Genomic DNA, 24,058 nt, shown 5'->3' with positions numbered 1-24,058 from the left:
TGGCCATGAATCTCTGTCTTCACACGGCATTTTCTTTTGTCAGGATACCTGTCACGTTGGGCTAGGGCCCACTTCCAGAGGCCTGCAAAAAAGGTCATGTTCACCACTAAAGGAACAGGATTTCAACAGGTCTTTTTGAGAGGTCCAAGTTGATTCTCAAGAATAAGTTAATAGACTGGTGTATTCATCCGATACGATATGAGCTTCTAATCATTTTACTTAGGGAAAGAATTCAGTCAGAATAGGCTATAAACTGTACAATACAAATCTATAATATTCTGGAAAAGGCAAAACTATAAAGAGGCCAAAGGTCAGTGACTATTAAAGATTGGGGGCTAGGCTAGGAATAACTGAAGCCCAGGGAATTTTCATGGTAGTGAACTCTACTATATACTTTAATAATAGACACATCATGTTGTGCATTTGTCAACGCCCACAGAATTGTGTATAACATATAGAATGAACTCTAATGTAAAGAGTGGACTTTGCTCTTAATAATCTACAAATACTGGCTTATCAATTCTAAAAATGCACTATACTAATACAACATTCTAATGATAAAGGAAACAGGGGGGCGGTGGTGTAGGGATGGGGATGTTGTGAGGAAAAGGACAACATTAGAATTCTCCATCCAATTTTTCTGTAAACTTAAAACTATTCTAAAGATAGTCTATTAATTCTTTTAAAATGCACTTCAGAATCAAAAGCTTAAGTATCATCTCTTGCAAGAAGTCATTTCTGCTCCGCCACCACACTCCCCAGATGGCTTAGGAGCCCTTCTCCCAAACTTATACAGCACCCTGAGCATACATGGCTGAACATCCCACATCCAACTTCAATACTGCTTTGTGTTTTTCCCAGTTAAGACCTGTGACTTGCTGACCCCTGTCCTAAAGTGCAGAGATGGCGAAAGGAGCTGATCTCTGTGACTTGTTAACAGGCACCAAGGGAGGCCTGACAAAGGGCACTTGTGTTCCCTCAGTGTGCTACCGATGATGTAATTTGTGGTGTAATCAGTATGAGCCCTCTGACTCAGTAGGCTATTTTATAGGTGGGAGCATAAGGCACGGTTACATCATCTTAGAGCTTTCTGCACCCAAGCAGTCTCTGGACTATTGGTTTTTAGTCTGCAAAGATCCCACAGAGAGTTTTTGCACCAGGAACCTCCCTGGAATTCAAACCCAGTGTTTTGACTCAAATCCATACTCTTCACATCACACACCAAACTTTCAAATTGGCTCAAGTTCAAAGCCGCTTGGTGATTCTGGCCATGTGGTATAGCCCAGGGTTTACTGGCACAAATGCCTATCTGACAGATAACATAAGTGAGGAAAACAGATTCTAGGGACAGACTTGGGTTTGTAGGGGACCTGCGCACTTCGAGACGTTCATGCCCGGTCTAGAGCAGGCAGGAACCACTCCTTGGCTCCAGCCAACTGTTGTCATCCAGATATGGATGGTATTGCCAGAAAAGATGAAGAGAAACCTCTGCTTCTACAAACACTGCCAACTAACTCAAACTCTTTGGAAATATACTGGAGACAGCACACTGGGAGCATATGGAGTCATCCAACTGGAGTATTCATAATGGGTAACAGAATCTTCTGGAAAACCTTGATGGTTATATTCAAGGAACTCAACTATATATAATTTTCAAGATCTGAGTGATCAGTAAGGGATTTAACTAGGGACAGAACACAATTAGAATGGCATTAACTTCTAAAAAATCTATTTGGGAGAGAAAAAAAACATGTGCCGGTTCAAGTACCCCAATGGGCTGGCTAGGCCAGGAGGACGCTTCAGGAGCAGGAATTCAGCCTGTGTCTCCATGCAAATGGCAGGCACCCAACCACTTGAGCTACCACCTGCTGCCTCCCAGGGTGTGCATTAGCTGAAAGCTCAACTCTGGAGCTGGGGCCGGTACTGGAATCCAGGCCCCCTGGCCTGGGAGGCAGACATCTGTGTTGCCTAGCCCGCATCTCTAGGTGAGTTGGCAGCTGACAAAGATAGGGCTAAGGATAGGATGCCAAATTACAAGCCCATCACTAACTGAACATGGGTAAGAGTGAGAAGGCAAAGGCTAGGTACCTTATGCTTTCTATCACCATACTCCCAAGGCCGCGGGGTCCTCTCTATCCCTAGCACTAAGCAGAAAAGCTGCTCAATATCTGTTATCAGAATAAACAAAAGGGAAGGAGGGATGTTGAGAGGGAGGGCCTTGGAAGAGGAGCGTTTATGTCTGCTGCTTTGAGGGGAGTAGCTTGTTGGCCAAGGCGGGCGCAGTCATGGGGTGAGGAGCAGTAAAAACAACCCATGTGCACGGATCATGTTTGAAAAAAGACCTGGCTCTTCATATGACCTCCAGAGGCTATCTTAGAGGTGAAGGACAGATGCACTGAAAATGTAGGGTCCCTCCCTGGATCTAGTATTCCCCAAAGCACACAATTAAAGGGTAGGACTCCTGGCTCAAAACACCCGTAACCGTAACTTCCGGGGTGAAGTGGGGGACCTACACCCTAGAAATCTCAGTGCCTTGTTCGGTCCAGCCCCTAACCTGGGGCGAGACGGGGATTCCGCACCCCACAAACATCTCTTCCTGATTCCCACACATCCCATTTCTTTGACCTTCTCTCCCACCTCTTCTGCCCGCGGCCCCGCCCCACTTCCTTCCCCCTGGCCCGCCGCCCGCCGGCTACCTCTGCCAGCCCCGCGCCCTCCCCTGACCGCGGCAACCCTGCCCCTCGGCTGTTCTTCTTCCTTCTCCCTTCCGTCAGCGCCCCTCTGGGGCGGCCGGGGCAACCCCGTACCTCGCTGGCCCAATGAGAAGGCGGCGAGGGACGGGGCGGAGCTTGAGCCCGACCGGAAGTGGTGGCCGGAGCGGAAGTGGAGCTGCCGCCACCGCCTCCGCCGCCGCCGCCGCCGCCGACTCCGGAGCCGGGGGAGCCGCCGCCTCTGCAGTGCCTGCAACCGCCCTCGCTGCTGCTATTGCTGCTGCAGCCGCCGCCTGAGGCGCAGGCTTGGGAAGGAAGCAGTCGCCGCTCGCGGAGCTCCGCTCGGAAGCATCTTGTCCCCCGGTGAGTGCGGCATGGGGGGGTCCCACGTCGAGGTCCCGCTGCACCCGCGAGGCGGCGGCGGCCCGGCGGGGTAGCGGCTGACCGCGGTCCCGCGCGGTCGTCCGGGGCGCGGGCCCGGCCTCGCCGCGGCCCCTCCCTGTTTCCGGGGCCAGGCCCCGCGGCTGGCCGGGCGGAGTCAGGGGCCCCGCGCCCACTCTCCGGGCTCGGCTTGGATCCCCGCGCCCCGGACGCCGAGCACCACCATCTCGGTTCAGCCCCCGCCAGCCGGGGCCCCGAGGCTTTCCGGGTTCCAGGCACGAAATATTGTAAGCCCCTGGCGAGTTCTGGAGCTCCCCTGTCCCCGCAATGAGTAAGGGGTTTAACCTTGGAAGGCGGCATGGAGAACCCCCACCTTCCCGTTTAGCAGGAAAGCCATTTCATCCTCTTCCTCTGGGAACGGAACGTGGTGGAGCCCCGGTTCCCTGCGAAGCTCGGGTCGGAGCTTGGAGTCAGGAAAATATATTTATTGAGTCCGATTTCCCATTCAGGAGGGAGGGGGAGAAAACACAACAGAGGCTAGTATTTCGGAATCTTTTTTAGCGGCATTGGATGTCGTTGATTTCCTGAATCTTTTGTGTCCTCAGCCCCGGGTTCCCCCCTTACTGTGTGTGCGTGTGAGCACTTTTTTTTTTTCCAGCTAGAATTTGTCCGGTGGCCTCCCTGGTGAGTGGTGGGGGCGCGGGTCGGAAAAGGAAGGTGTGAGGATGGTTTGGACCCCTTGTCGCCACAAGCTTAGTTCATTCGTGTGTGCTGCAAATGCAGAACTCGACGTGTAACGGAGTTTGCAAAGGAGGCAGCCTCAGCAGAGGCAATTTGCCGACCTTTTTCGTGAAGATGCACGCCTGTTCTCCTTGTCTCTCCTGCATTGCTCTGGTAAGGCTAGGCAGCCGCAGGCTCTGCTTTGCCTAGCCTTCTGTGGGAGATGGAATTTGGCAGGATGATATTAGGAGCATAGAATATGAAATCAGCTGGCCCCCCAGACGGGAGCCCCCCCAACTCCTCAGAGCCCTAGTGGCCAAGGGAAGAAGCCCTTGGGAGAGCCTGAAGATTTCCTTCACTCCTCGGTCTAAATGGTTCCTATGAAGTCACCTACATGGTGCAGTTTATAGACATGGACATGTGGCTACTGAATTTCTAGCATTTTCCTCTTGGAAATGTAGGTTAGAAATATCGCTTGATTGCTAGCAAGTGTCTTCTTGAAATTCAGTCATTTCTTTCTTAGGGATATTTTAGTTATCTGGCAACTGGTTTTTTGGGGAGGGAAGAATACATGTCTTTATCAGTAAATAGAATGGTGAGTGTGAAAACCTGTCAGTTTTAGCGGATCCAAGTTGGAATTTTAAGCCCAGTCTTCAAAATGGGTGGCTGCAAATCCCAGTAGCAGCTGCCGAGCTATTTCCACAGAGAGAAGTTAGCCACCCATCTTACAAATGAAGTCTGTGTGAGGAATAAGGTGATCTGGCCTAGACCACACACCTTGTTTCAGACTGAATATCCTTATTCATCATTAACAAATGTTTGTGGACTGCCGGCCCCTGGAGCGTACCTCTCACCCTGTAATCTTGTGTTTCCCATCGTGCAGTGCATGTATGAAGTTGAAGCCATTTTAGAGTTGGAGCTTATCGATTGGGGTGGCGGCCCTTAGGAAAGCAGGCTGAGCAAACTCCCCTGGTGCCAGGTCCCTAGGCGGAGTCTTCAGGGGATGGATCCGCTGTGAAAGGTGCATCTTGCTTGTTTGGCTGTGGGCACAAGTGGAAAGGGCACTGAAGTTGGTATCAGGTAGATGTGCTTCAGGCCAGGCTGCAGCCTTTTCTAGTATGATCTGCAGCATTTTCATCCATCTCTGATTCTTGTTTTTCCTATTTTGGGGGTGGCCAGGAAGCCTTTTTGCAAACTGTACATTTTTAAATAGGAGATTGTACTTTTTTTTTTAATCACAATTTGTTTCTTCTGCAGTTACATTCTGGAGAGACCCAACCCTGCTTTATGCTATGTTGCTTTCAAAAAATGGTATGGTGTTACAGAACTGTTTTGTGTACAGCAGAGTCACTCTGTCATTTTCTCATTTATATAGTGCAAATGGTGATGTAGTTTTTGATATGTTATGACAACTCAGTAATTAAAATAAGCATCTGGCCACGTGCACTTGTATGTGATATTTACATGAATAAGTACATATATAGGTCAGGCACAGCATATATACTATATAGCGCACACAAGTCTATAGAATATACCTACTTGTGATTTATCTACCACTTGGGGAAGTGGCATCAAGCAATTAGTTAATGTAATACAATAATAGCTGCCACTTAAAACATTTGCTGTGTGCCACAATTTGGTCTTTATAATCAGTCTTCATAGCAGCTAGTGAGAGGTAAATACTGTTAGCCTCGTTTTACAGGATCAGGAAATTCAGCACAAGAGGAATAATTTTCTGAAAACCTCTTCCACATATAGCACAAGGCAAGTGCTGGAGTCAGGAAGTAGGCCTGAGTGATGTGCTGGTGAATAGGGGCTGTCTACTTAGCAGAGAACAACACATGTGTGTCGCTTACACAGACCCCGTTTGGTCCTGTGTCTTTGAAGTTAAGTTGTAGCTGTCCCAGAAGGGGGCATGATGTGATTTGTTGGGAGTGTCCCCCTTCGAGCTGAAGCAATGCTGCTGTGCGTGTGCATCAGGCCGCGAGCTGGGGAAGAGCCCAGTTTTTGTTTTGTTTTGTTTAATAAGTATTTTTTTATAAAGATTTATTTTATTTTTATTACAAAGTCAGATATACTGAGAGGAGGAGAGACAGAGAGGAAGTGGAGCTGCCGGGATTAGAACCGTTGCCCATATGGGATCAAGGCGAGGACCTTAGCCACTAGGCCACGCTGCCGAGCCCATGAGCCCCGTTTTTCTGCTTCACTCCGGGGGGAAAGTTCCTGGTTAGATTCTTCATCGAAATTAATTTGAATGTGACTATCATTACTATTTACTTACATTTTTCTATACTTTGCTGAAAATGAGGGAATTTATCGGTGTAGAGAAGTTGTTTTTGTTGATGTTTATTTTTCTTGGAAATGTAGGTCAGATTTACAGAAAGATCTTCATCTGCTGGTTCACTGCCCAAGTAGCTGCAATAGGCGGAGCTGAGCTGACCTGAAGGCAGGAGCTTTTCCCGGGTCTCCTGTGCAGGTGCCAGGGTCCCAAGGCTTTGGGCCATCCTTTACTTCTTTCCCAGGCCACAAGCATGGAGCTGGATGGGAAGTGGAGCAACCAGGACAGAACTGGCACCCATGTGGCATCCCAGGGCTTCCAAAGTGAGGGCTTAGCCACTGAGCCATCATGCAGGGACCAGAACACGCTTGTCTTAAAGAGTCGATAAAGCAGCCTAGGGGCTGGCATCCTTTGAGTACCACTTCCCAAATGCTCCCCTTCCAATGCAGCACCCTGTTAATGGCCTGGGAAAGCAGCTGACGATGGCTGCTGGCTTCAGCCTGGCCTAGCCCCTGCCTTTGCAGGTTTTTTGTTTTTTGTTTTTTGTTTTTTAAGATTTATTCATTTTATTACAGCCAGATATACACAGAGGAGGAGAGACAGAGAGGAAGATCTTCCGTCCGATGGTTCACTCCCCAAGTGAGCCGCAACGGGCCGGTGCGTGCCGATCCGAAGCCAGGAACCAGGAACCTCTTCCGGGTCTCCCACGCAGGTGCAGTGTCCCAAAGCATTGGGCAGTTCTCGACTGCTTTCCCAGGCCACAAGCAGGGAGCTGGATGGGAAGCGGAGCTGCCGGGATCAGAACCAGCGCCCATATGGGATCCTGGGGCTTTCAAGGCGAGGACTTTAGCCGCTAGGCCACGCCGCCGGGCCCTGCAGGTTTTTTTTTACAGTGAACCAGTGGATGCAAGATCTGCCTGTCTCTTTTTCTTTTTCAAATGCTTTTACAAAGAAAACAGCCTAGACTTAAAAGCAATGAGGTAAGTGTAAGTAGGTGTACTTTGGTTTTTGGCCATCTGTTTGTTAACTTGTGTGTAAAATATACTGTGGCTGCCCTTTGTTAGCACTTAGTGCAGGGATGGGGCTCTGTTTTGTGTCAACATACTTACTAAGTAGTGTATGGTTCAAGCTAGTGGGTCCCAAACATTTGAAACCAGTTCATGAGGTCCATCCATTGGGCTGTCTGTAGACATCAGGGTTTGGATACATTTTTTGATTGATCATTTAAAGCCAAGAGATCAATTTACTGTTTCAACTGCCATTGATTCACATTTTGTGACCTTCAGCAATGACATCATTATTTTAAGTTACTCAGTCTTAGTTAACTGAGTATGATTAGTAATAATGTTCAACAACTGATGTAGAAAGGAAAGGAATTTTCTAGGACAGGTGGAGTTTTCCTCCACAGTTCAGTACCTACTAGTCATACTACTAGTGACCAGTTGAGATTGTCCAAAATAAAACCACATGTATTTCTGTTTCTGACAGAGAACCTGCAAATGCTTGAATGCAAGTAAATTTAATACAGGACTCTGTATGTTGTGTGTAGAATAGCACAGACATTTTTAGAGTGGGTGTTTCTCAGTGCGTAGTTTTCTTGTGAGAAGCGGGAGTACTTAACTTTTTCTGGTTGACACCCACTGGCCACCTGGTCCACAGACTTGCTCAGTCACTCTGCAGGAGGTTGCTCCTGTTTCTCCTTCAGCACTGACTCTGGAACCAGGACACGTACCTAGGATGCTGTGGGCACTCAGTGTGGAGTGGCACGTCTGTGAATGCCTTCCTTACTGAAATAGGGGCCTAGGATTTTTCTCTAGTGTTTTTTGTTGTTGTTTTTAGATACCAGTTTCTCCTCTCTAGGTGGACTGTTCTGGTCTCTTGTCTGCTTTTACCTTGGATTCCTCTTGTTCCTTTCACCACCTGGAGTTCCCCTTCTGTACAGAGCCGTAGCATCCCATAACATGAGTCAGAACCTGCCTACTTTTACATGAAATCTAGCTGTAATTTTAGCTGGTTGCTTTCCCAAGGAGGAAGCATTGTAATCCACAAATGTTTGCATGTGAAGGATCTTCCAGAGGCTTAGGGGAGGTGTATACTAAGTTGTACATGAATTATTTTTAAAAATTTATGCACCAAAAGAAGCTTGCTTGTTTTAAAAATACTCACATTTTGCTTTATACTGTAGCAGTGAATAATCAAGGGCCTGGCGCGGTAGCCTAATAACTAAAGTACTCGCCTTGAATGCGCTGGGATCCCCTATAGGAGCCTGTTCTAATCCCAGCAGCCCCACTTCCCATCCAGCTTCCTGCTTGTGGCCTGGGAGAAGAGTTGAGGACAGCCCAAAGCCTTGGGACCTTGCACCCACATGGGAGACCTGAAAGAAGCTCCTGGCTCCTGACTTCAGATCGGCTCAGTTCCAGCTGTTGGTGGCCAATTGGGTAGTGAATCATTGAATAGAAGATCTTTCTGTCTCTCCTCTCTGGAAATTCGACTTTCCAATAAAAATTGAAAAATTTTTTTAAGAAAAGTGAATAATCCAAAGAGTTCTTAAAAATAACTGACATTTTTATTTTGCAGTTGTTTCAGCATGCATTGGATTATATACACTGAAGTTTGAAGTGAATGTTAAGAATAATGATGTCTCCTCATAACACCAAAGAAACAGATTGAAAAAGTTGAGATGTGGAAATGGGAGAAATGCTTTAATTTCCCTGAGGAAGTCCAGCTTTGTTGCGCGTGGGGTTTCTTTCTATCCCATGCCACAGGACTTGGATAATTCTTGACATGATAGACAGCGGTACTCTTAGTTTAACTTCCTAGCAAATTATTAGACTTGGTTAAGCATTATTTTAGAATTGTACTGCTTTCCTAAAAAATAAAGCAGCTGAAAGTTATAGCTGTCATTTGCATTTTTTCTTCCTCTGCAAGACTGTTTTAATAGAGATCAGGAGTCCATGGCCATCTCTTGTCTTTGGATATGTGCCTTGGCCACTGGCAAAGGACTTCTCAGGATTCTCACGCTAACTGGAAAATGTCCCTTCAGTTAGGCAGAGAATTGAGATGGAGGGCTAGGCTGATTCTTAGATACTGATTTGGAGTTCCATTTGTTTGAAGGAAGTCTCCTTTTGTGAATATCTCCTGGATTTAGGCTGGCCTCACCCTGGCTGTTGCAGGCGTTTCTGTGATAGACTAATGAATGAAAGATGCACATTCATATTCTCCCTCCTCCTCCCTGTCTTCCTAGCTTTCAAATAAAGAATAAAAGAAGTACAGTTTTATTCAAAAATAAACTTTTTTTTCCCCAAATTAAAAATACAAACTGTTTTGGCTCCTGGTTCCTACTGCAGGTTATGTTCTCACATCACTACAAAGAGGAGGCACTTTAGGGTGGGTCCTATGCCTGGTTTGTATTGCAAATGGGAAGACATAGGGGAAAGTACCAAAAAATGGTAATTCATACAGGAAGAGTATTCACAAAAGTAAGAAATGAGAATTGTAATTGGGGAGAGCACCAGTGTGAGCCTTCTGGTTGTAGTTTTCCTGCACACTTTTTTTTTTTAAGATTTATTTATTTTTATTGCAAAGTCAGATATACAGAGAGGAGGAGAGATGGAGAGGAAGATCCTCTGTCTGACAATTCACTACCCAAGTGACCGCAGCGTCCGGTGCTGTGCCAATCCAAAACCAGGAGCCAGGAACTCCCTCCAGGTCTCCCATTCAGGTGCAGGGTCCCAAAGCTTTGGGCCATCCTCTACTGCTTTCCCAGGCCACAGGCAGGGAACTGGATGGGAAGCGGGGCCGCCGGGATTAGAACAGGCTCCTGTATGGGATCCCTGCTCGTGCATGGCAAAGACTTTAGACGCTAGGCTTTTGATGTTCTCCAAGGGACAGTTTACCACAAGGAAGTACTATTGTGTAGCTTCTTGTCCTCCATATCCCTTAGTTCTTCCAGTCTTTCATGGCAATAGATCCCTTTTCTAATATTAATTTATTTTTATTGGAAAGGCAGATTTTACAGAGGAGAAGGGAGAGAAAGATTTTCCTTGCGCTGGTTCACTCCAAGTGGCTGCAATAGCTGGAGCTAAGCTGATCCAAAATCAGGAGCTCCTTCTGGGTCTCCCACATGACTGCAGAGTCCCAAGGCTTTGGGCCGTCATTGACTGCTCTCCCAGGCCACAAGCAGGGAGCTGGATGAGAAGTGAAGCAGCTGGAATACGAACAGCTCCTATACGGGATCCCAGCGCATGCAAGCGAGGGGGAGTTTAGCCGCTGAGGCCATGGCACCTGGCCTGATCACGCAGTCATGTGTATATATACACCATGTATCTCTCAATCATTTTCTCATTGTTGGACATTCAGATTGCTTTCAATTTTTTACTAAGCTGTTACCAGTAAATGCTTCCTACTCTCTAAAGTGCAGCTCCCATGACTTGGAACAGTTGACACCAGCCATCAACATATGAGTGTGCTGGATAACTATTAAGCTTGGCTGTGTCGTCCTGAAATAGGCCGAGCACAAGGAACTTGGCTTACTGCAGGATTAGACCCCCTGTGACCTCAGTGAAGTTGCCTGCCTGCCGTTTATTCCTTCTTTCTTCTTGCTTTGATTTTATTTATTTGAATGGCAGTGTTAGAAATCATGTATCTGCTTGTTCACTTCCCAAATGGCTGCAATGATTGTGGCTGGGCAAGGTCAAAACAGGGATTCCAGAACTCCATCCCAGTCTCACACATGAGCGGTAGATGCCAAAACACTCAGGCCATTTCCTGCTGTCCTCCCTGGTACATTAACACAGAGCTGGTGCAAAATGAGCAACTAGGACGCAAGACATACACTCAAGTGGGATGCAGACATGGGCAGCAGCTTAACCCACTATACCTCAAGATTGGTTCTTGCCTATTTTCTCAACTCTGCTAGGTTGGTCCCACAACTGATAATGGGACTGTAGCACGTGAGGATAGGCTCTACATTGTGCAAAGACTGAGAGGAAGGGTTTTTCCAGACAAGCCATCACTACAAGTAGTCTCTAAAAATTCAATGAAGAGCTACCTAATAAAAGACATGGCTGTCCAATTTGAGTTCGTTTGAGGGGTGGAGTCTTATCTAGGAATGTTAACATTATAAAATTCACATCCTGTGTAAAATGAATCTTTTGCTTTTTTTTTTCACTGGATATTGTGTCTTTTAAATACCAGGGTCACATTTTGTAGCTAAAACAGTAATGTGTATGTGTTATGAGAAGAATAATAGTGCCTCAAACCTGGCTTTGCACAATGCGTTTTAGAGGAAGGATTTCTGCATTTACTGTTTTTCCTTGCCTCCCCTGTTTACAGCGCCTCGCTGAGGTGGAGTTTCACTGAAAGGCTGGTGTTTCACAAGCTCGGGTAGCTACTCTAGCACATTGTGTTTGGCTTTCTACTCCATCCTGGATGGGTAGCCTGTGTTCTCCCAGTAGTTGTTGAAAAGCTGAGCATACTTGTTTGAGCATGGTTCTTGTGCTTGCTGCAGTTTGAAACATTAACTATGAAACAAGGGTACGTTGGTTTTTTTTTTTTTTTTTTTTTTGAGGGTACACTCATGGGAAGCTTAATTGGTCTAATTCTTGTCATTTGTACCCATGCAGTGGCATTAAGAGACCATGTACCTTGTGACGGGCATGTTTGAACATGGGATCATAGGACATGTCATACCCAGAATTAAAGAGATGGAGAGGCATTAAGAGAGAGTGAATGATAGATCTCCAGTCTGCTGGTTCACTCCTCAGATGACTGCAATGGCTGAGTGTGGAGATTTGCCTCCTGAACCGGACCCCAAATGCCCAGGGGACCCCAATCTCAGACGTTCTCAGCAGACTGAGAAAGCAACAGAGAGCAGACTTTTGATTGCAGGCCGCCTTGCTGGCTTAGCATGCCTGAGGAGGCATGAGGCATCTTCAACATCTTCCCTTTTTTTTTTTTTCAGTGATTGTGGCCTAAATGTATCTGAGTACAAAGTTCTGTTAGATTCCTTTTCTAGTTAGATCTGCTTGTTTACCGGTATTGGTTCCTGTAACTCATGTTTACTTAGCCTGTTGCCTGAGACTTGGTGATTGTTTTCCAAATCCCTTGTGATCTATTGTTAGAGTAGCTTGTGTACTATTGTTCAGTTAACTAGTAACTTTCATCTGCCTGCTTGCCCTGCAAAAATTACAGTATACGTTGCCCAGTATAACTCAAAGTGTGCATTGGTTCATCCCCCTGTCTCCCGATTCTTGATGTGGTTGTCACACCTTGAGTCCTGGTCCCCAATAGAGGGCCCCAGAGAGCTAAGTCGAAGGCAGGAGCCAGCAGCTACTTCTAGTATCCCACATGGGTGAGGAACCCAAGAACTTTGGCCATCCTCTACTGCTTTCCAGGTGTCCTATCAGGGAGCTGAATTGGGAGCAGAGCAGCTGCAATTCAAAGAGTAAAATCAATACCAAGCACCAAGATCCCACATGGGCACCAGTTCTAATCCCAGCAGCCCCACTTCCCATCCAGTTCCCTGGTTGTGGCCTGGGAAAACAGCAGAAAATGGCCCAAAGCCTTGGGAAGAGCTTCCTGGCTTCAGATGGGTTCAGCTCCGGCCGTTGCAGCCATTTGGGGAGTGAAGCAAGGGGTAAAAGATCTTGTTTCCTTCTTCCTGTAAATCTACCTTTCCAATCAAAATAAATAAATTTTTAAAGTGCAATTTTAGTTACTTTTTCACTTAACCCATTATTTCTAAAATATTGTGTTTTTTTTTAAAGATTTTATTATTATTGGAAAGCCGGATATACAGAGAGGAGGAGAGACAGAGAGGAACATCTTCCATCCGATGTTTCACTCCCCAAGTGAGCCGCAACAGGCCGGTGCACACCAATCCGATGCCGGGACCAGGAACCTCTTCCAGGTCTCCCATGCGGGTGCAGGGTCCCAATGCATTGGGCCATCCTCGACTGCTTTCCCAGGCCACAAGCAGGGAGCTGGATGGGAAGTGGAGCAGCCGGGATTAGAACCGTTGCCCATATGGGATCCCGGCGCATTCAAGGCAAGGACTTTAGCCGCTAGGCCACGCCGCCGGGCCCTCTAAAATATTGTTTTAATGGACATCCCTAGCCACACTGCAGGTGGGTAGCCACATGGGGCTAGTGGCTGTCACATTACATGACTCAGCCTAACAGCTTAAGAAAAGCTGTGTGGAGGGGTTAGTACAGGAGCCATGCTCTGTCTGAAGAGTGTATGCAGAGTGAATGGGAAGGCGGTTCTGGAGAGGGGGGTGGTTTAGTGGGCATAGTGCACATAATATGGTAAGGTTCAAGATGGGTTGGCCGACTATGCCTGACAGGAGGAAATCTGATCCTGCTGTGCTACAGTGGGAAATTTTTTAAATTGAGCAGGAAGTGACCTGGTAGAGCGTAGATCTGATAACAAAGACATAAAGGGGGGTGCTAGTTAAAGTCTAGAAAGATTATGGGTAGGAGATTTATTGTAGATGTAGAAATAGTAACAATTTCATTTCTCCCTTGTCTGCTGCCTCCAGACTGCTGGGTGTTGTGTAACCTATTTCCTGTTGAAATTGGTCTAGCTGCTTCAAAATCCATGTTACATAAATCAAAACTTATGTAAGCAGTAGGCATCAGGACCTTTAGCTGTGAATTTTGTTCATTGACTATTGTTTCTCCTCTCTGTGTGATTAAAATTTTTGGAACAGATGATAAATGAACACATGTTTAAAAGATGGATTTGATCGTATGGAATCTACAGGACCTCTTAGGGAGATCCCAAGGAAATATGAAATAAGTGGCCTCAAGCCAGAAAAATCCCATTTTATTTTGGAAAATAGGAGGTGGGCTTTTACAATTTTTTAATTTATTTAGTTTTAAAGATTTATTTTTATTGGAAAGTCAGATATATAGGGAGGAGGAGAGACAGAGAGGAAGATCTTCCGTCCGATGATTCATTCCCCAAGCGGCTGCAACAGCCAGAGCTGCACCATTCCGAAACCAGGAGCTTCTTCTGGGTCTGCCATACGGATGCAGGGTCCCGAAGCTTTGGGCCGTCCTTGACTCAAACCTCAAGCAGGGAATTGGATGGGAAGCGGAGCCACTGGGATTAGAACTGGCACCCATATGGGATCCCAGTACATGCAAGGCAAGAACTTTGGCCGCTAGGCTACTGTGCCGGACCTGGAGGTGGATTTTTGTGGGTTCCCAGGGAAGTCAGCATTCATTGAAATGTCTAGCAGTAGATTAGGGTTGGGAACATAGTTGAAGTTTATTGAGTCATTGAAAATTGGCTTTTCTGCTGTCCTTGATAATTTTGGGAATATTGAAGTAAGGTATTTAATGTTGGAAAATGCTGTCTACCTCAAAGACTTTGTGATCAAGTAAATGTACTGTGGGCATCTCAGCAGTGTGCAGGCCCATGAGATGTCCAAGAGTGGCACAAAGAGGGGTTTGAGAACGTGAGACTTAGAAGGCAATAGATGAACTCTGTTGGTCCAGATGAATTGTCATTTGAAGTTCTGTTGCTGTTTGTATTATACATGCTTCTCTCACAACTTGTTTATATCTAATGCTTTTCACAATACCTTACTGTCAGTTGGGTCATTTGTTCCTCCTAGTAGCTACTTTGAAAAGGGTGGTAGACTTACTTTTTATTTATTTATTTATTTATTTATTTATTTTAGCAGTTAATTTTGTAGACTTACTTTTTAATAAAGCAAATCAACAGAAGCTCTTCGGTTAAATGATTTGACCAAGGTCTTGCCACTTTTTTTTAAAGACTTATTTTTATTGGAAAGTTAGGTATAAAGAGAAGGAGAGACAGAGAGATAGATCTTCCGTCCAATGATTCACTGCCCAAACGACTGCAACAGCCAGAGCTGAGCCAGTCCGAAGCCAGGAGCCTCTTCCAGATCTCCCACGCGGGTACAGGGTCCTTGACTGCTTTTTCAGGCCACAAGCAGGGAGCTGGATGGGAAGTGGGGCTGCCGGATTAGAACCGGCTCCCATATGGGATCCCTGCTCGTGCAAGGCGAAGCAGAGTTAGTGCTGGCTAGAGCCAACTGTGCCCACCTTTAGTTTTACTCTTCTTTTCTACAGTTTGTGCTTGGAGCAAATTAGGCAGTAGATGGCACAATAGTAGTGGCTCCTATTTTTCAGTTACCTACTGCGTGGTGGACACGGTCAAATAGGTCATTTAAACCTTTTTCTCCTATACTATGGGGAAAAGAGATTTGATCAAAAAGGACAGTGTGAAGACAGGGTTTCTGGTATTACGGAGAGTTGGACTGAGATTTTTTTTTTCAAAAAGGAGAGAAAAGGTAAAGGACGGAAAAGACAATATTTAGTAAAGGACAATATTTAGCATAAACCGATAAATAAGTAGTTGCTAAACTGTGGTAGTGCAAGAAATTTTAAAAAACTGTGAAACCTAATAGACTTAGGGCCCAGCACAACGGCTCGGTTGGCTAATTCTCCCGTTCTAAATGCCAGGATCCCATGTGGGCGCCTGTTTGTGTCCCAGCTGCTCCACTTCCCATCCAGCTACATGCTTGGGACCTGGGGAGGCAGTTAAAGATGGCCCAAAGCCTTGGGACCCTGCACCCAGGTGGGAGAACTGAAAGAGAGTTTCCTATCTCCTGGCTTCAGATCAGCTCAGCTCTGGTGGTTGTGACCATTTGGGGAGTGAACCAGTGGATGAAAGATCTTTCTGTCTCTTATTCTCTCTGTAGATCTGTCTTTCCAATAGAAATAAATTTTTTAAAAAATAGTAGTACACTTGAACTTGAATTGTGCCTGTATGGTATCTTCTACTTGGCTTGCCACTCAGGGCGTCTCCCTTGCCCTCTGAACCTCCATGGCTTCATCTCCGGAGAAGGGAGAATTGTGAACACACCTGCCCTGCACTTCACCCCAGTGGTGAAAAGCTGTAGTGAAAGCATGTTGGTAACCTTTGGCACTGGACGCTAAATGGTCAGAAGATTCACGCATTCATTTCCTAGACTGAAATCTGACGTTTGCTTTCTCCTTGCTTGTTTCTTGCTCTTACTGTAGGGAATTACCATGGATAAAAGTGAGCTGGTACAGAAAGCCAAACTGGCCGAGCAGGCCGAGCGCTATGATGATATGGCTGCAGCCATGAAGGCGGTTACGGAACAAGGGCACGAGCTGTCCAATGAAGAGAGAAATCTGCTCTCTGTTGCCTACAAGAACGTGGTAGGCGCCCGCCGCTCTTCCTGGCGGGTCATTTCCAGCATTGAACAGAAGACGGAGAGGAACGAGAAGAAGCAGCAGATGGGCAAAGAGTACCGTGAGAAGATCGAGGCGGAGCTGCAGGACATCTGCAATGATGTTCTGGTAAGGGCCGGCGCTGCCGCTGCACACAGGACACCGTGCTGGTGTGCACGTACGCACTCGCAGACAGCTCTGAGTGCCCTAGAGAGCCGGGACTGTTTACACACAAAATGGGATTCTTCGGACCTTGGGCTAGTTCATCACTTCTGGGGTATTTTCCTGTCCTGTCAAAAGGGGACATGTAGTCGGCATTCCACCATCTTTCGTTCAGAAATTGAGGCCACCTAGACAGAATTTTGGATAGCTGTAGCCCCAGATGGACCTTCTGTGTGTGCGTCTCGGCAGGAATGAGTTGCCAGACAGCTGCCTAGGCAGCTGTGATCTGCCTTGCAGCCCCTCCCCTGTCATGCCCTCAGGGGTCAAAAGGCCTGTTTTTGTCTGAAAGGTGCCTTTCAGAAACAAATCAAAAGCAGATTGGAGATTCTTGTTACCAGTGTTCTCACATAAGCCCTCACTCCATTCCTGATGTACTATGCCACAACCGGTGGGGATTAGAAGGGTGCATATCCTGGAGCAAATCATCATCTCTGGGGGTCTTTGCTCCACAATCTGAGCCCCTGGGACCTTTTTTTCCTTCCAAGTGAAATCATGTAAAAAAGATTGGAGGAGTGTGTTGAAGGGAAAAAGGGTCCGTTCCCATTTGTTGATCTGCCTGTTCCCTGGCTGGCTGCCTCCACATTGATGGCCATGACACCTTTCTTCTGATCCCCATCTGGCTGCAAGGAATATGCAGACCATGGCTGTCCCTTGTGTCTTCTCATTTTGAATGATTAAATCTAATAACAACTTTGCATTCAGCTTCTCTTCTTACTAGACTTACGGTTTAATTTTCAGGACTGAATTTGTTGCCTGTTGGTAATTTGGGGTTTGTTAATGGTGCACTAATTCCTGAATGTTGGGTACATCTGGTATTCAGATGAAGTATGAATCCAAAGGCAAGAAGGTTCCATAATTCCTGAAATGTAGACCAGCTTTTAAGAGCATCTGAAAGAATGTGAAGAAGAGCATGGTACTTACTGCCTCTTAACCAGTTTTTCAGGATGCCACATTCTAAAACAACTCTCCGAAAATATTGCTCTGTATACGAAGCTTGGACTCCTTCAGAACTACTTTTGTTGTAAGCATAAATGTTTAAAGGAATTTGTTGTTAATAATAGTATTAGCTACTCCTTGAGTGCTTACTACCTGCCAGGCAACTCGTGAAACACTTGAGGTCCACCTGCTCACTTGCCTTTATCACTGCCCGAGGGCGGTGTTTGTGATCCCCTGTGGGATGGTCCAGGAGACTGAGGGCTCAGCTCATGAGGGGATGTGTTCAAGGTTGGGCAGATAGTTAGCAGACTCCCAGGTTGGTCCTGACCTTTTCAGTTTTGCTGTTACCACCTTTTTCTTCCCTTTAATGGAAAGGATTTTTCCCTGTAGTAATGGAAGTAGTACAAGCTTACGTCAAAGGGGGTGTGGCAGAAGAATATAAACCGAAACTTTTTTTTAATTCTATGACAAAGAGAACTGTTATTAGCATAATCCTTCCAGGTTTTCCTCATGTGTTTGTGTGCTTGTACACATATGTGTATATTAACATTAAAACAGGATTCTTCCGGTATTTGTAAACTGCTTTTTTTATTTAGATCTCTTTTGGGAGCCTTTCCATATTTTCAGTGTAATTTTTGCATCACCAATTTTAAGGCCTCCGTAAGCTTCCCAGGAGAAAACAGGCATCCTCTGGGAGGACCTGGGCTAAATAGTGTTCAGTAGCTCGAATGAAAAATGTTTGTTTTTTTTATACATATATATATATATTCAAAAAAGTTTCTTTAGAATGATAGTTTGCATCTTGAATTTCAGCTACAGTTTTAACATCTTGTCAATAATTCTAAATTCTTATAAGTGTGAATGATTTTTTTAGGAACTGCTGGATAAATACCTTATTCTCAATGCTACACAACCAGAAAGTAAAGTGTTCTACTTGAAAATGAAAGGAGATTATTTTAGATATCTTTCTGAGGTGGCATCTGGAGATAATAAGCAAAGTAAGTAACATTTTAAACATGAGATTTGACCTATTATGGAAATGGTCTTCCTTCATAATGATTTCATCAAATTTTTATTGTGTGTGTGCTTCATAGATGACTATATCACTAGACTCAGAACGTCTCCTAGGTACAAATAGGAGTGTGGAATTCGGATCTGCTGCATTCCAAGGAATCTGTATTTTGGGGATAGTGTGGTTGTGCCTCTACCTTGCCTATCTGTGGTTTTCATCACCTTCTGTTGACCAATCTGCAATATTAAGTGGAAGATGGCGGAAATAAATAATTTGGAGTAGCGGGACCAAATCCTGGGTCCCATAAATCATTCCTTGGTCCAACCTTTTGTTGCTGTACAGGCCACTGCGTGTTAGTCGCTTGGCAGCCAATTTGGTTATCAGAAAATGGTATGGTGTCATAGTGCTTGTGTTCAGGTAACTCTTTATTACTGATGGCTACAAACCACAGATTTCTCATATGTTACAATCATTCTCTTATTATTTTTATAATTATTTTAAATGTTTAAATGTTATCAGTATGTGCGCATGTATGGTAGAAATTGTGTGTGTGTGTGTTACAGAGAATTCATTCATCCGCTGAGGGTCTTGAATGCATTTTCCTGTGAATAAGGGAAGTGCCTAGTGAAAGTGTGCTAAAGTCTCCTTATTTATACAACTTGGAGTTTAGATGGGCATCTTCCCCCCCTTTTATTTATTTTTTATTATTTATTTTTTTTAATTTTGAGGAAACCAAAGTTTGCAGAGCTTTTGTGGAGGATTAGATTTGTGTTTGTTATTAGAGAGGTAAAGAAAGCTTTCACTTCTTGATTCACCCCCCTCCCCAGTGCCCTCAGTGGCCAGGGCTGGGCCAGTGTGAAAGGTAGGAACTGAAAACTCAGTCCAGGTTTCCCATATGTGCGGCAGAAACGAGTTCTTGAGTCATTGCTGCTGCCTCCCAGATTGTGGGATGTGCATTCTGGGCAGTTAAGGGTAGAGCTGAGAATCAAACCCAGGTCCTCTGACGGTGACTGCGAGGCTGAACACCTGGCCCAGCACAGAGGTTTTTCTTGCTCCAGGCCATGTAGTTGATGAGCGAGAGTGATGAATTGAAATTTGGATCAGCTGGCTAAAGCCCAGGATCTTCCCACTGGAGCATATTGTTGTCCATATTCTATCTTATTAAAGGTTATGCTTGGACTTATTAGCTGTTTTTGGTAGATTTTGCCATAATTGCCTTTGCGCTCTCTCCTTCCCCATCCCCAGCATTTAATGTAGTCCTTGGCTTAGGAATAAACACTTGCCCAATGTGGAATTGAGTGGTGGAGATACTCACAAGTGACTGATGATTTGCTGTGGCCAATTTTGCTAGAATAGATAAATTCAATGTGTAATGCAACCTACAAAATAACTCCACTTTTAACATTTTTTCATCTTTGTTATAGCCACCGTGTCGAACTCCCAGCAGGCTTACCAGGAGGCATTTGAAATCAGTAAGAAGGAAATGCAGCCCACACACCCAATTCGACTTGGGCTGGCGCTCAACTTCTCAGTCTTTTATTATGAGATCCTAAACTCTCCTGAAAAGGCTTGCAGCCTGGCAAAAACGGTGAGAAAGACCCTAACGCACAGCTGCTGTGTGTCCCTCTGTCCTCCTTTTGTTCCTGAGCAGACTGGAACTTCTTGGAAAGTTTTCTGGGGGTGAGAGTATTTATTTTATCAGAGAATTTTATCAGAGAATTTATTTTTCTCAGTACTTCCTCTTGTTTCCTTTTGTTTGTTTTGTTCCATTTGATTGTTTTTGCATTTCTCAGGGAAAGGGAGTTGTAGAAAATCCCAGTTGAAGATAGTTTGGTTTTCTCAAACCTTGGCTGGGATACGATTCGTCATCCTTGTATGAAGATTGGAGTCTGGCTGTATGAGTCCAGAAAACGTCAGACCACATTTTTTTTTTTAAGATTTATTTATTTTTATTGCAAAGTCAGATATACAGAGAGAAGGAGACAGAGAGGAAGATCTTCCGTCCGATGATTCACTCTCCAAGTAAGCCGCAACGGCCGGTGCTATGCCGATCTGAAGCTAGGAGCCAGAAACTTCCTCTAGGTCTCCCACACGGGTACAGGATCCCAAGGCTTTGGGCCGTCTTCGACTGCTTTCCCAGGCCACAAGCAGGGAGCTGGATGGGAAGTGGGGCTGCAGGATTAGAACCAGCACCCATATAGGATCCCGGGCATTGAAGACAAGGACTTAAGCCGCTAGGCCACCGCCCACAGTGTTATTTATGTCTTGGTTTACCACCTCTCTTCTTTCTGTGTGTTTGTTGTCTTTCAGTATTCACACTGGATTCTTGGAATTCCATCACTTAAATTAGATTTAGTGATAAAAACCGATCACTGTTCTTCCTTTAATCTTTGTGATCAGACCTTTTGAGTATTAAAGCAAATAAATAAATAAAAGTACTAGAGATGTCTTTGGTAGTTAAAAAAGTGTGAATTTGCCTAGAGTAAATGTGCTAGGGCCAATAGCAATACTGTTTACTTAGAAGGTACAGCAGAGTTCTATAAATATTTGTCAGTGTTCACTTGGTGCTTTTATAATATGGCTTGTTTGCTGAAACTACTAGCTAACAAGGGAGTAATAGCCCAGATTGCCCTTAAGTGCTTTGCTAACATCTCTTTGTTGTAGGCATTTGATGAAGCCATTGCTGAGTTGGATACACTGAATGAAGAGTCTTACAAAGACAGCACCCTGATCATGCAGCTGCTCAGGGACAATCTCACTGTGAGTACCATCCCGGGAGCTTGTCCAGGCTGTTTCCTTGTCATCTACAAGAGGGATTAAACTCTGTTAAATATAGTTAAAATTTTCAATTATTGCATTAGTTGTAAATGGCTGTTCAAGTTTTGACCCTTGCAGTCATCATTGCCATAATGCAAGAATATTGGATAATTTGGTGAGATAAGGTTATGTGTACTGAGCTTACCTCCCTGACTAAGTTCTTGTAGCCCTACTTTAATTATAATGCTTTTGTTTTTCTGTTGCAGCTGTGGACGTCGGAAAACCAGGGAGATGAAGGAGATGCTGGGGAGGGAGAAAACTAATGTGTGTCGTGCTGTGTGATCTGCTCAGTGTCACTCTACCCTCCACATACATCCCCTTGTGCGATCAAAAAAGAAATCGTACGTCGACTTTTCGATTTTCACAGCCTCAGCCTAGCGAAAATGGTCTATGGGATAAACAACTGATATTTGTATCTTAAAATCCAGATCGGTCACATAAATGCCACGGCATTCTGAAGTTTTGATTTTGATTAACATTGACAGGATTACTGTGTGTTTAATTTTTAAAAACTGAACACTGTGATTATGGGGCTTTATAATTTAGCAGAACTCTTACTGGTAGAAAAAAAAATAGACCTGAATTATGCATAACTTTTTGGAGAGTTGAATCTGATACAAAATGGTCACAAACACAATTCCATTGTAAAGTTGTACAGAAAGTTGTAGAAATTTATTGTGATGCCAGAACTTGGCTGGAGACACCCACCATTTGGCATTCAAATTCGATGGTAATTCACAGTAATTCTGCCTGTTCAGGGTTTATAGACATTTGACTGGTTTGGTCTCAAAAGTTCATGACCACAAATGTCTACAGTGTCATCCTCTGAGGAAACTCAAAGCCTGGAATTGGAATTCTTTGTGGCAAATAACTGGGTTGTGACATTGCAGAGGGTCCAGTACTCCTATGACTAAACCCATTTTTCTACAGCAATATGTTATCAATTTGTCACTTAGAAAATGGTGGAATCTGTTTTCCTTGTAACCACTTAGCTAAATAAGAAGAAAAAAAAAAGCCGTGTATCCTATGGATGGCCTTACCTGTTTCCTGGATGATACAATTAGGAATACTGTTCTGTAGAGATAGCCTTTCCCTGGAAGAGGCCTCAGTCCGTGGGGTCTTCCCGGTTGGGGGCTCACTTAAATGTTGAAATCAAAACACTCTTCCCCTACCTCTCTTGACTGCTGACCTTGCTATTCTCCCTCTTTAACTTCCGTCCTTCTGCTTCCTTTTACATTCTTTTCTTCCTGAGTTCTGTTTTTTCATTTTTGTTCACTTCTTAATCCCAAATGAGCAGAGGGTGAGAGGTGATGGTGAGCCAAGCCTTGCTCTGAGGAGCTTCCGGCACCACAGCCCTGTCTTCCTCCATTCCCAGCATGATTCCATTTGTCAGTCATATCAAGCTATGAATCCACAAAGTATTTTTCAGTGTCCATGACTTCTCCCCAAATCGCAGCCAGCTCTGATAACGCTTGGTAGTGCCTGTCTGCACCTCTGACTCGGTCCTCAGACAGGTTTGAACAAAGACCCTCTTGGTAGTGCAGGGAAGTTGCATGGACTCCGCACTGGGGAGCTCTGCAGTCTCACAGCACCCCCCGTCCACCCATGACATTCCACATAGCTCTAGGTCCATCTGTGTGTCCATCTGCTGGAATCAGAAAAGAAACTCATGCACTGATTTAAAACCAAAAAAAAAAAAATTCTTTCCAGCTGAACAAAAATGTGCAGTTAATACTTTGGCGCTTGAAAATGCAGTAGTGAATGTGGAACCAAGCCTGTCTGTATATCTGGTAGCTCTTTCTTGCTTTGTTTTTTTTTCCTTACCAGTATTCTGCCTAATGTTTGCTTCTGTGATGGTTATATTGCCTAGCAAGCACACCTGTGGTTGTGAAAATAGTATAGCAAAAAAAGAAAAAAAGAAAACTCCCCAATTATTGATGTACTAGATTTGTGTTTGTCTCTTAAACAGTTCTAGTTTCACCTCACGTGGAATAATCAGGAAAAGTGTAAAAATTCAAAAGTGAAATAAAACATTTTATCAGTTGGTTGGTTGCTTGTGAACTTATGTGTCGCCACCGTTTTCTTTCAGCACCAGAACTAGCTGTTCTGATCACAGTGATTTTCTGGCTCACTCCCTCCTTTTAAAATCATCAGGGAAAGAAATTGCCACTAGGTACACAGCCTCTTGCAACCCATTACTTGGTGCGGTCACACTGACAGGGTGTTAGGTTGTCTTCATGGCTTCCAAGATTTGGTATGGACGCTTAGTTACTTTACCTGAGAGGCAGAAAGAGCTTTCCCTGGCCAGGCTGAAGCTGGGAGCCTGGAACACAACCTGAATTTCCCAGATTTCTGGGAACACCTGCTGCCTTCCAGGGTATTCATTAATAGGGAGTGGGAGATGGAGCTGGGACTCAACCCAGGCGCTTGGTATGGGACACAGGTATCCCAACCAATGGCTTAACCTTAGGTCTGCCAAACCCTGTCCTTTAAAAAAGCAAAAAACCTCAGACACAGGCACAGCTTGTCATTCCAGCTATTTATGTATTTGAAAGTGCAGAGAGGAGAGATGCGGGCTTCCCATCTGCTGGTTCGCTCCCCCAGAAGGGGTGCAGATGGGTGCTTGTGCTGTACCTCAAGCCCTAAAGGGGCTTTTCAAACCCATTAATTGCAATTGACTGGTGCGGCTTTTGTGTGTGTCTGAGAGAGGCAGGGCAGCCAGGCTAAGTCCTAACTTCCCTGTGTCAAA

At 45.0% G+C, this 24,058-nt stretch overlaps 1 protein-coding gene across 2 annotated transcripts; it reads left to right on the top strand.

Annotated features, from left to right (window-relative positions):
* The first annotated feature begins 2,848 nt into the window (after nucleotides 1-2,848).
* YWHAB (tyrosine 3-monooxygenase/tryptophan 5-monooxygenase activation protein beta) lies at nucleotides 2,849-21,637 on the top strand. Of its 2 annotated transcripts, none has more exons than XM_058679309.1 (6): nucleotides 2,849-3,074; nucleotides 16,149-16,451; nucleotides 18,355-18,478; nucleotides 19,917-20,080; nucleotides 21,157-21,252; nucleotides 21,516-21,637. In XM_058679309.1, exons 2-6 carry the CDS (start codon nucleotides 16,158-16,160, stop codon nucleotides 21,570-21,572), a joined length of 735 nt encoding a protein of 244 aa, XP_058535292.1. In that variant the 5' UTR covers nucleotides 2,849-3,074; nucleotides 16,149-16,157; the 3' UTR covers nucleotides 21,573-21,637. The 2 variants fall into 2 exon arrangements, with proteins under 2 accessions (XP_058535292.1, XP_058535293.1); XM_058679310.1 differs by lacking the exon at nucleotides 2,849-3,074 and adding an exon at nucleotides 3,262-3,379.
* Nucleotides 21,638-24,058: the final 2,421 nt, after the last annotated feature.

This window comes from Ochotona princeps, chromosome 22 (genome assembly GCF_030435755.1).
Source record: "Ochotona princeps isolate mOchPri1 chromosome 22, mOchPri1.hap1, whole genome shotgun sequence".
NCBI classification, from domain to species: domain Eukaryota; kingdom Metazoa; phylum Chordata; class Mammalia; order Lagomorpha; family Ochotonidae; genus Ochotona; species Ochotona princeps.
The sequence above is the reverse complement of the archived record's forward strand: the minus strand, read 5'-3'. Positions and strand labels throughout refer to the sequence as shown.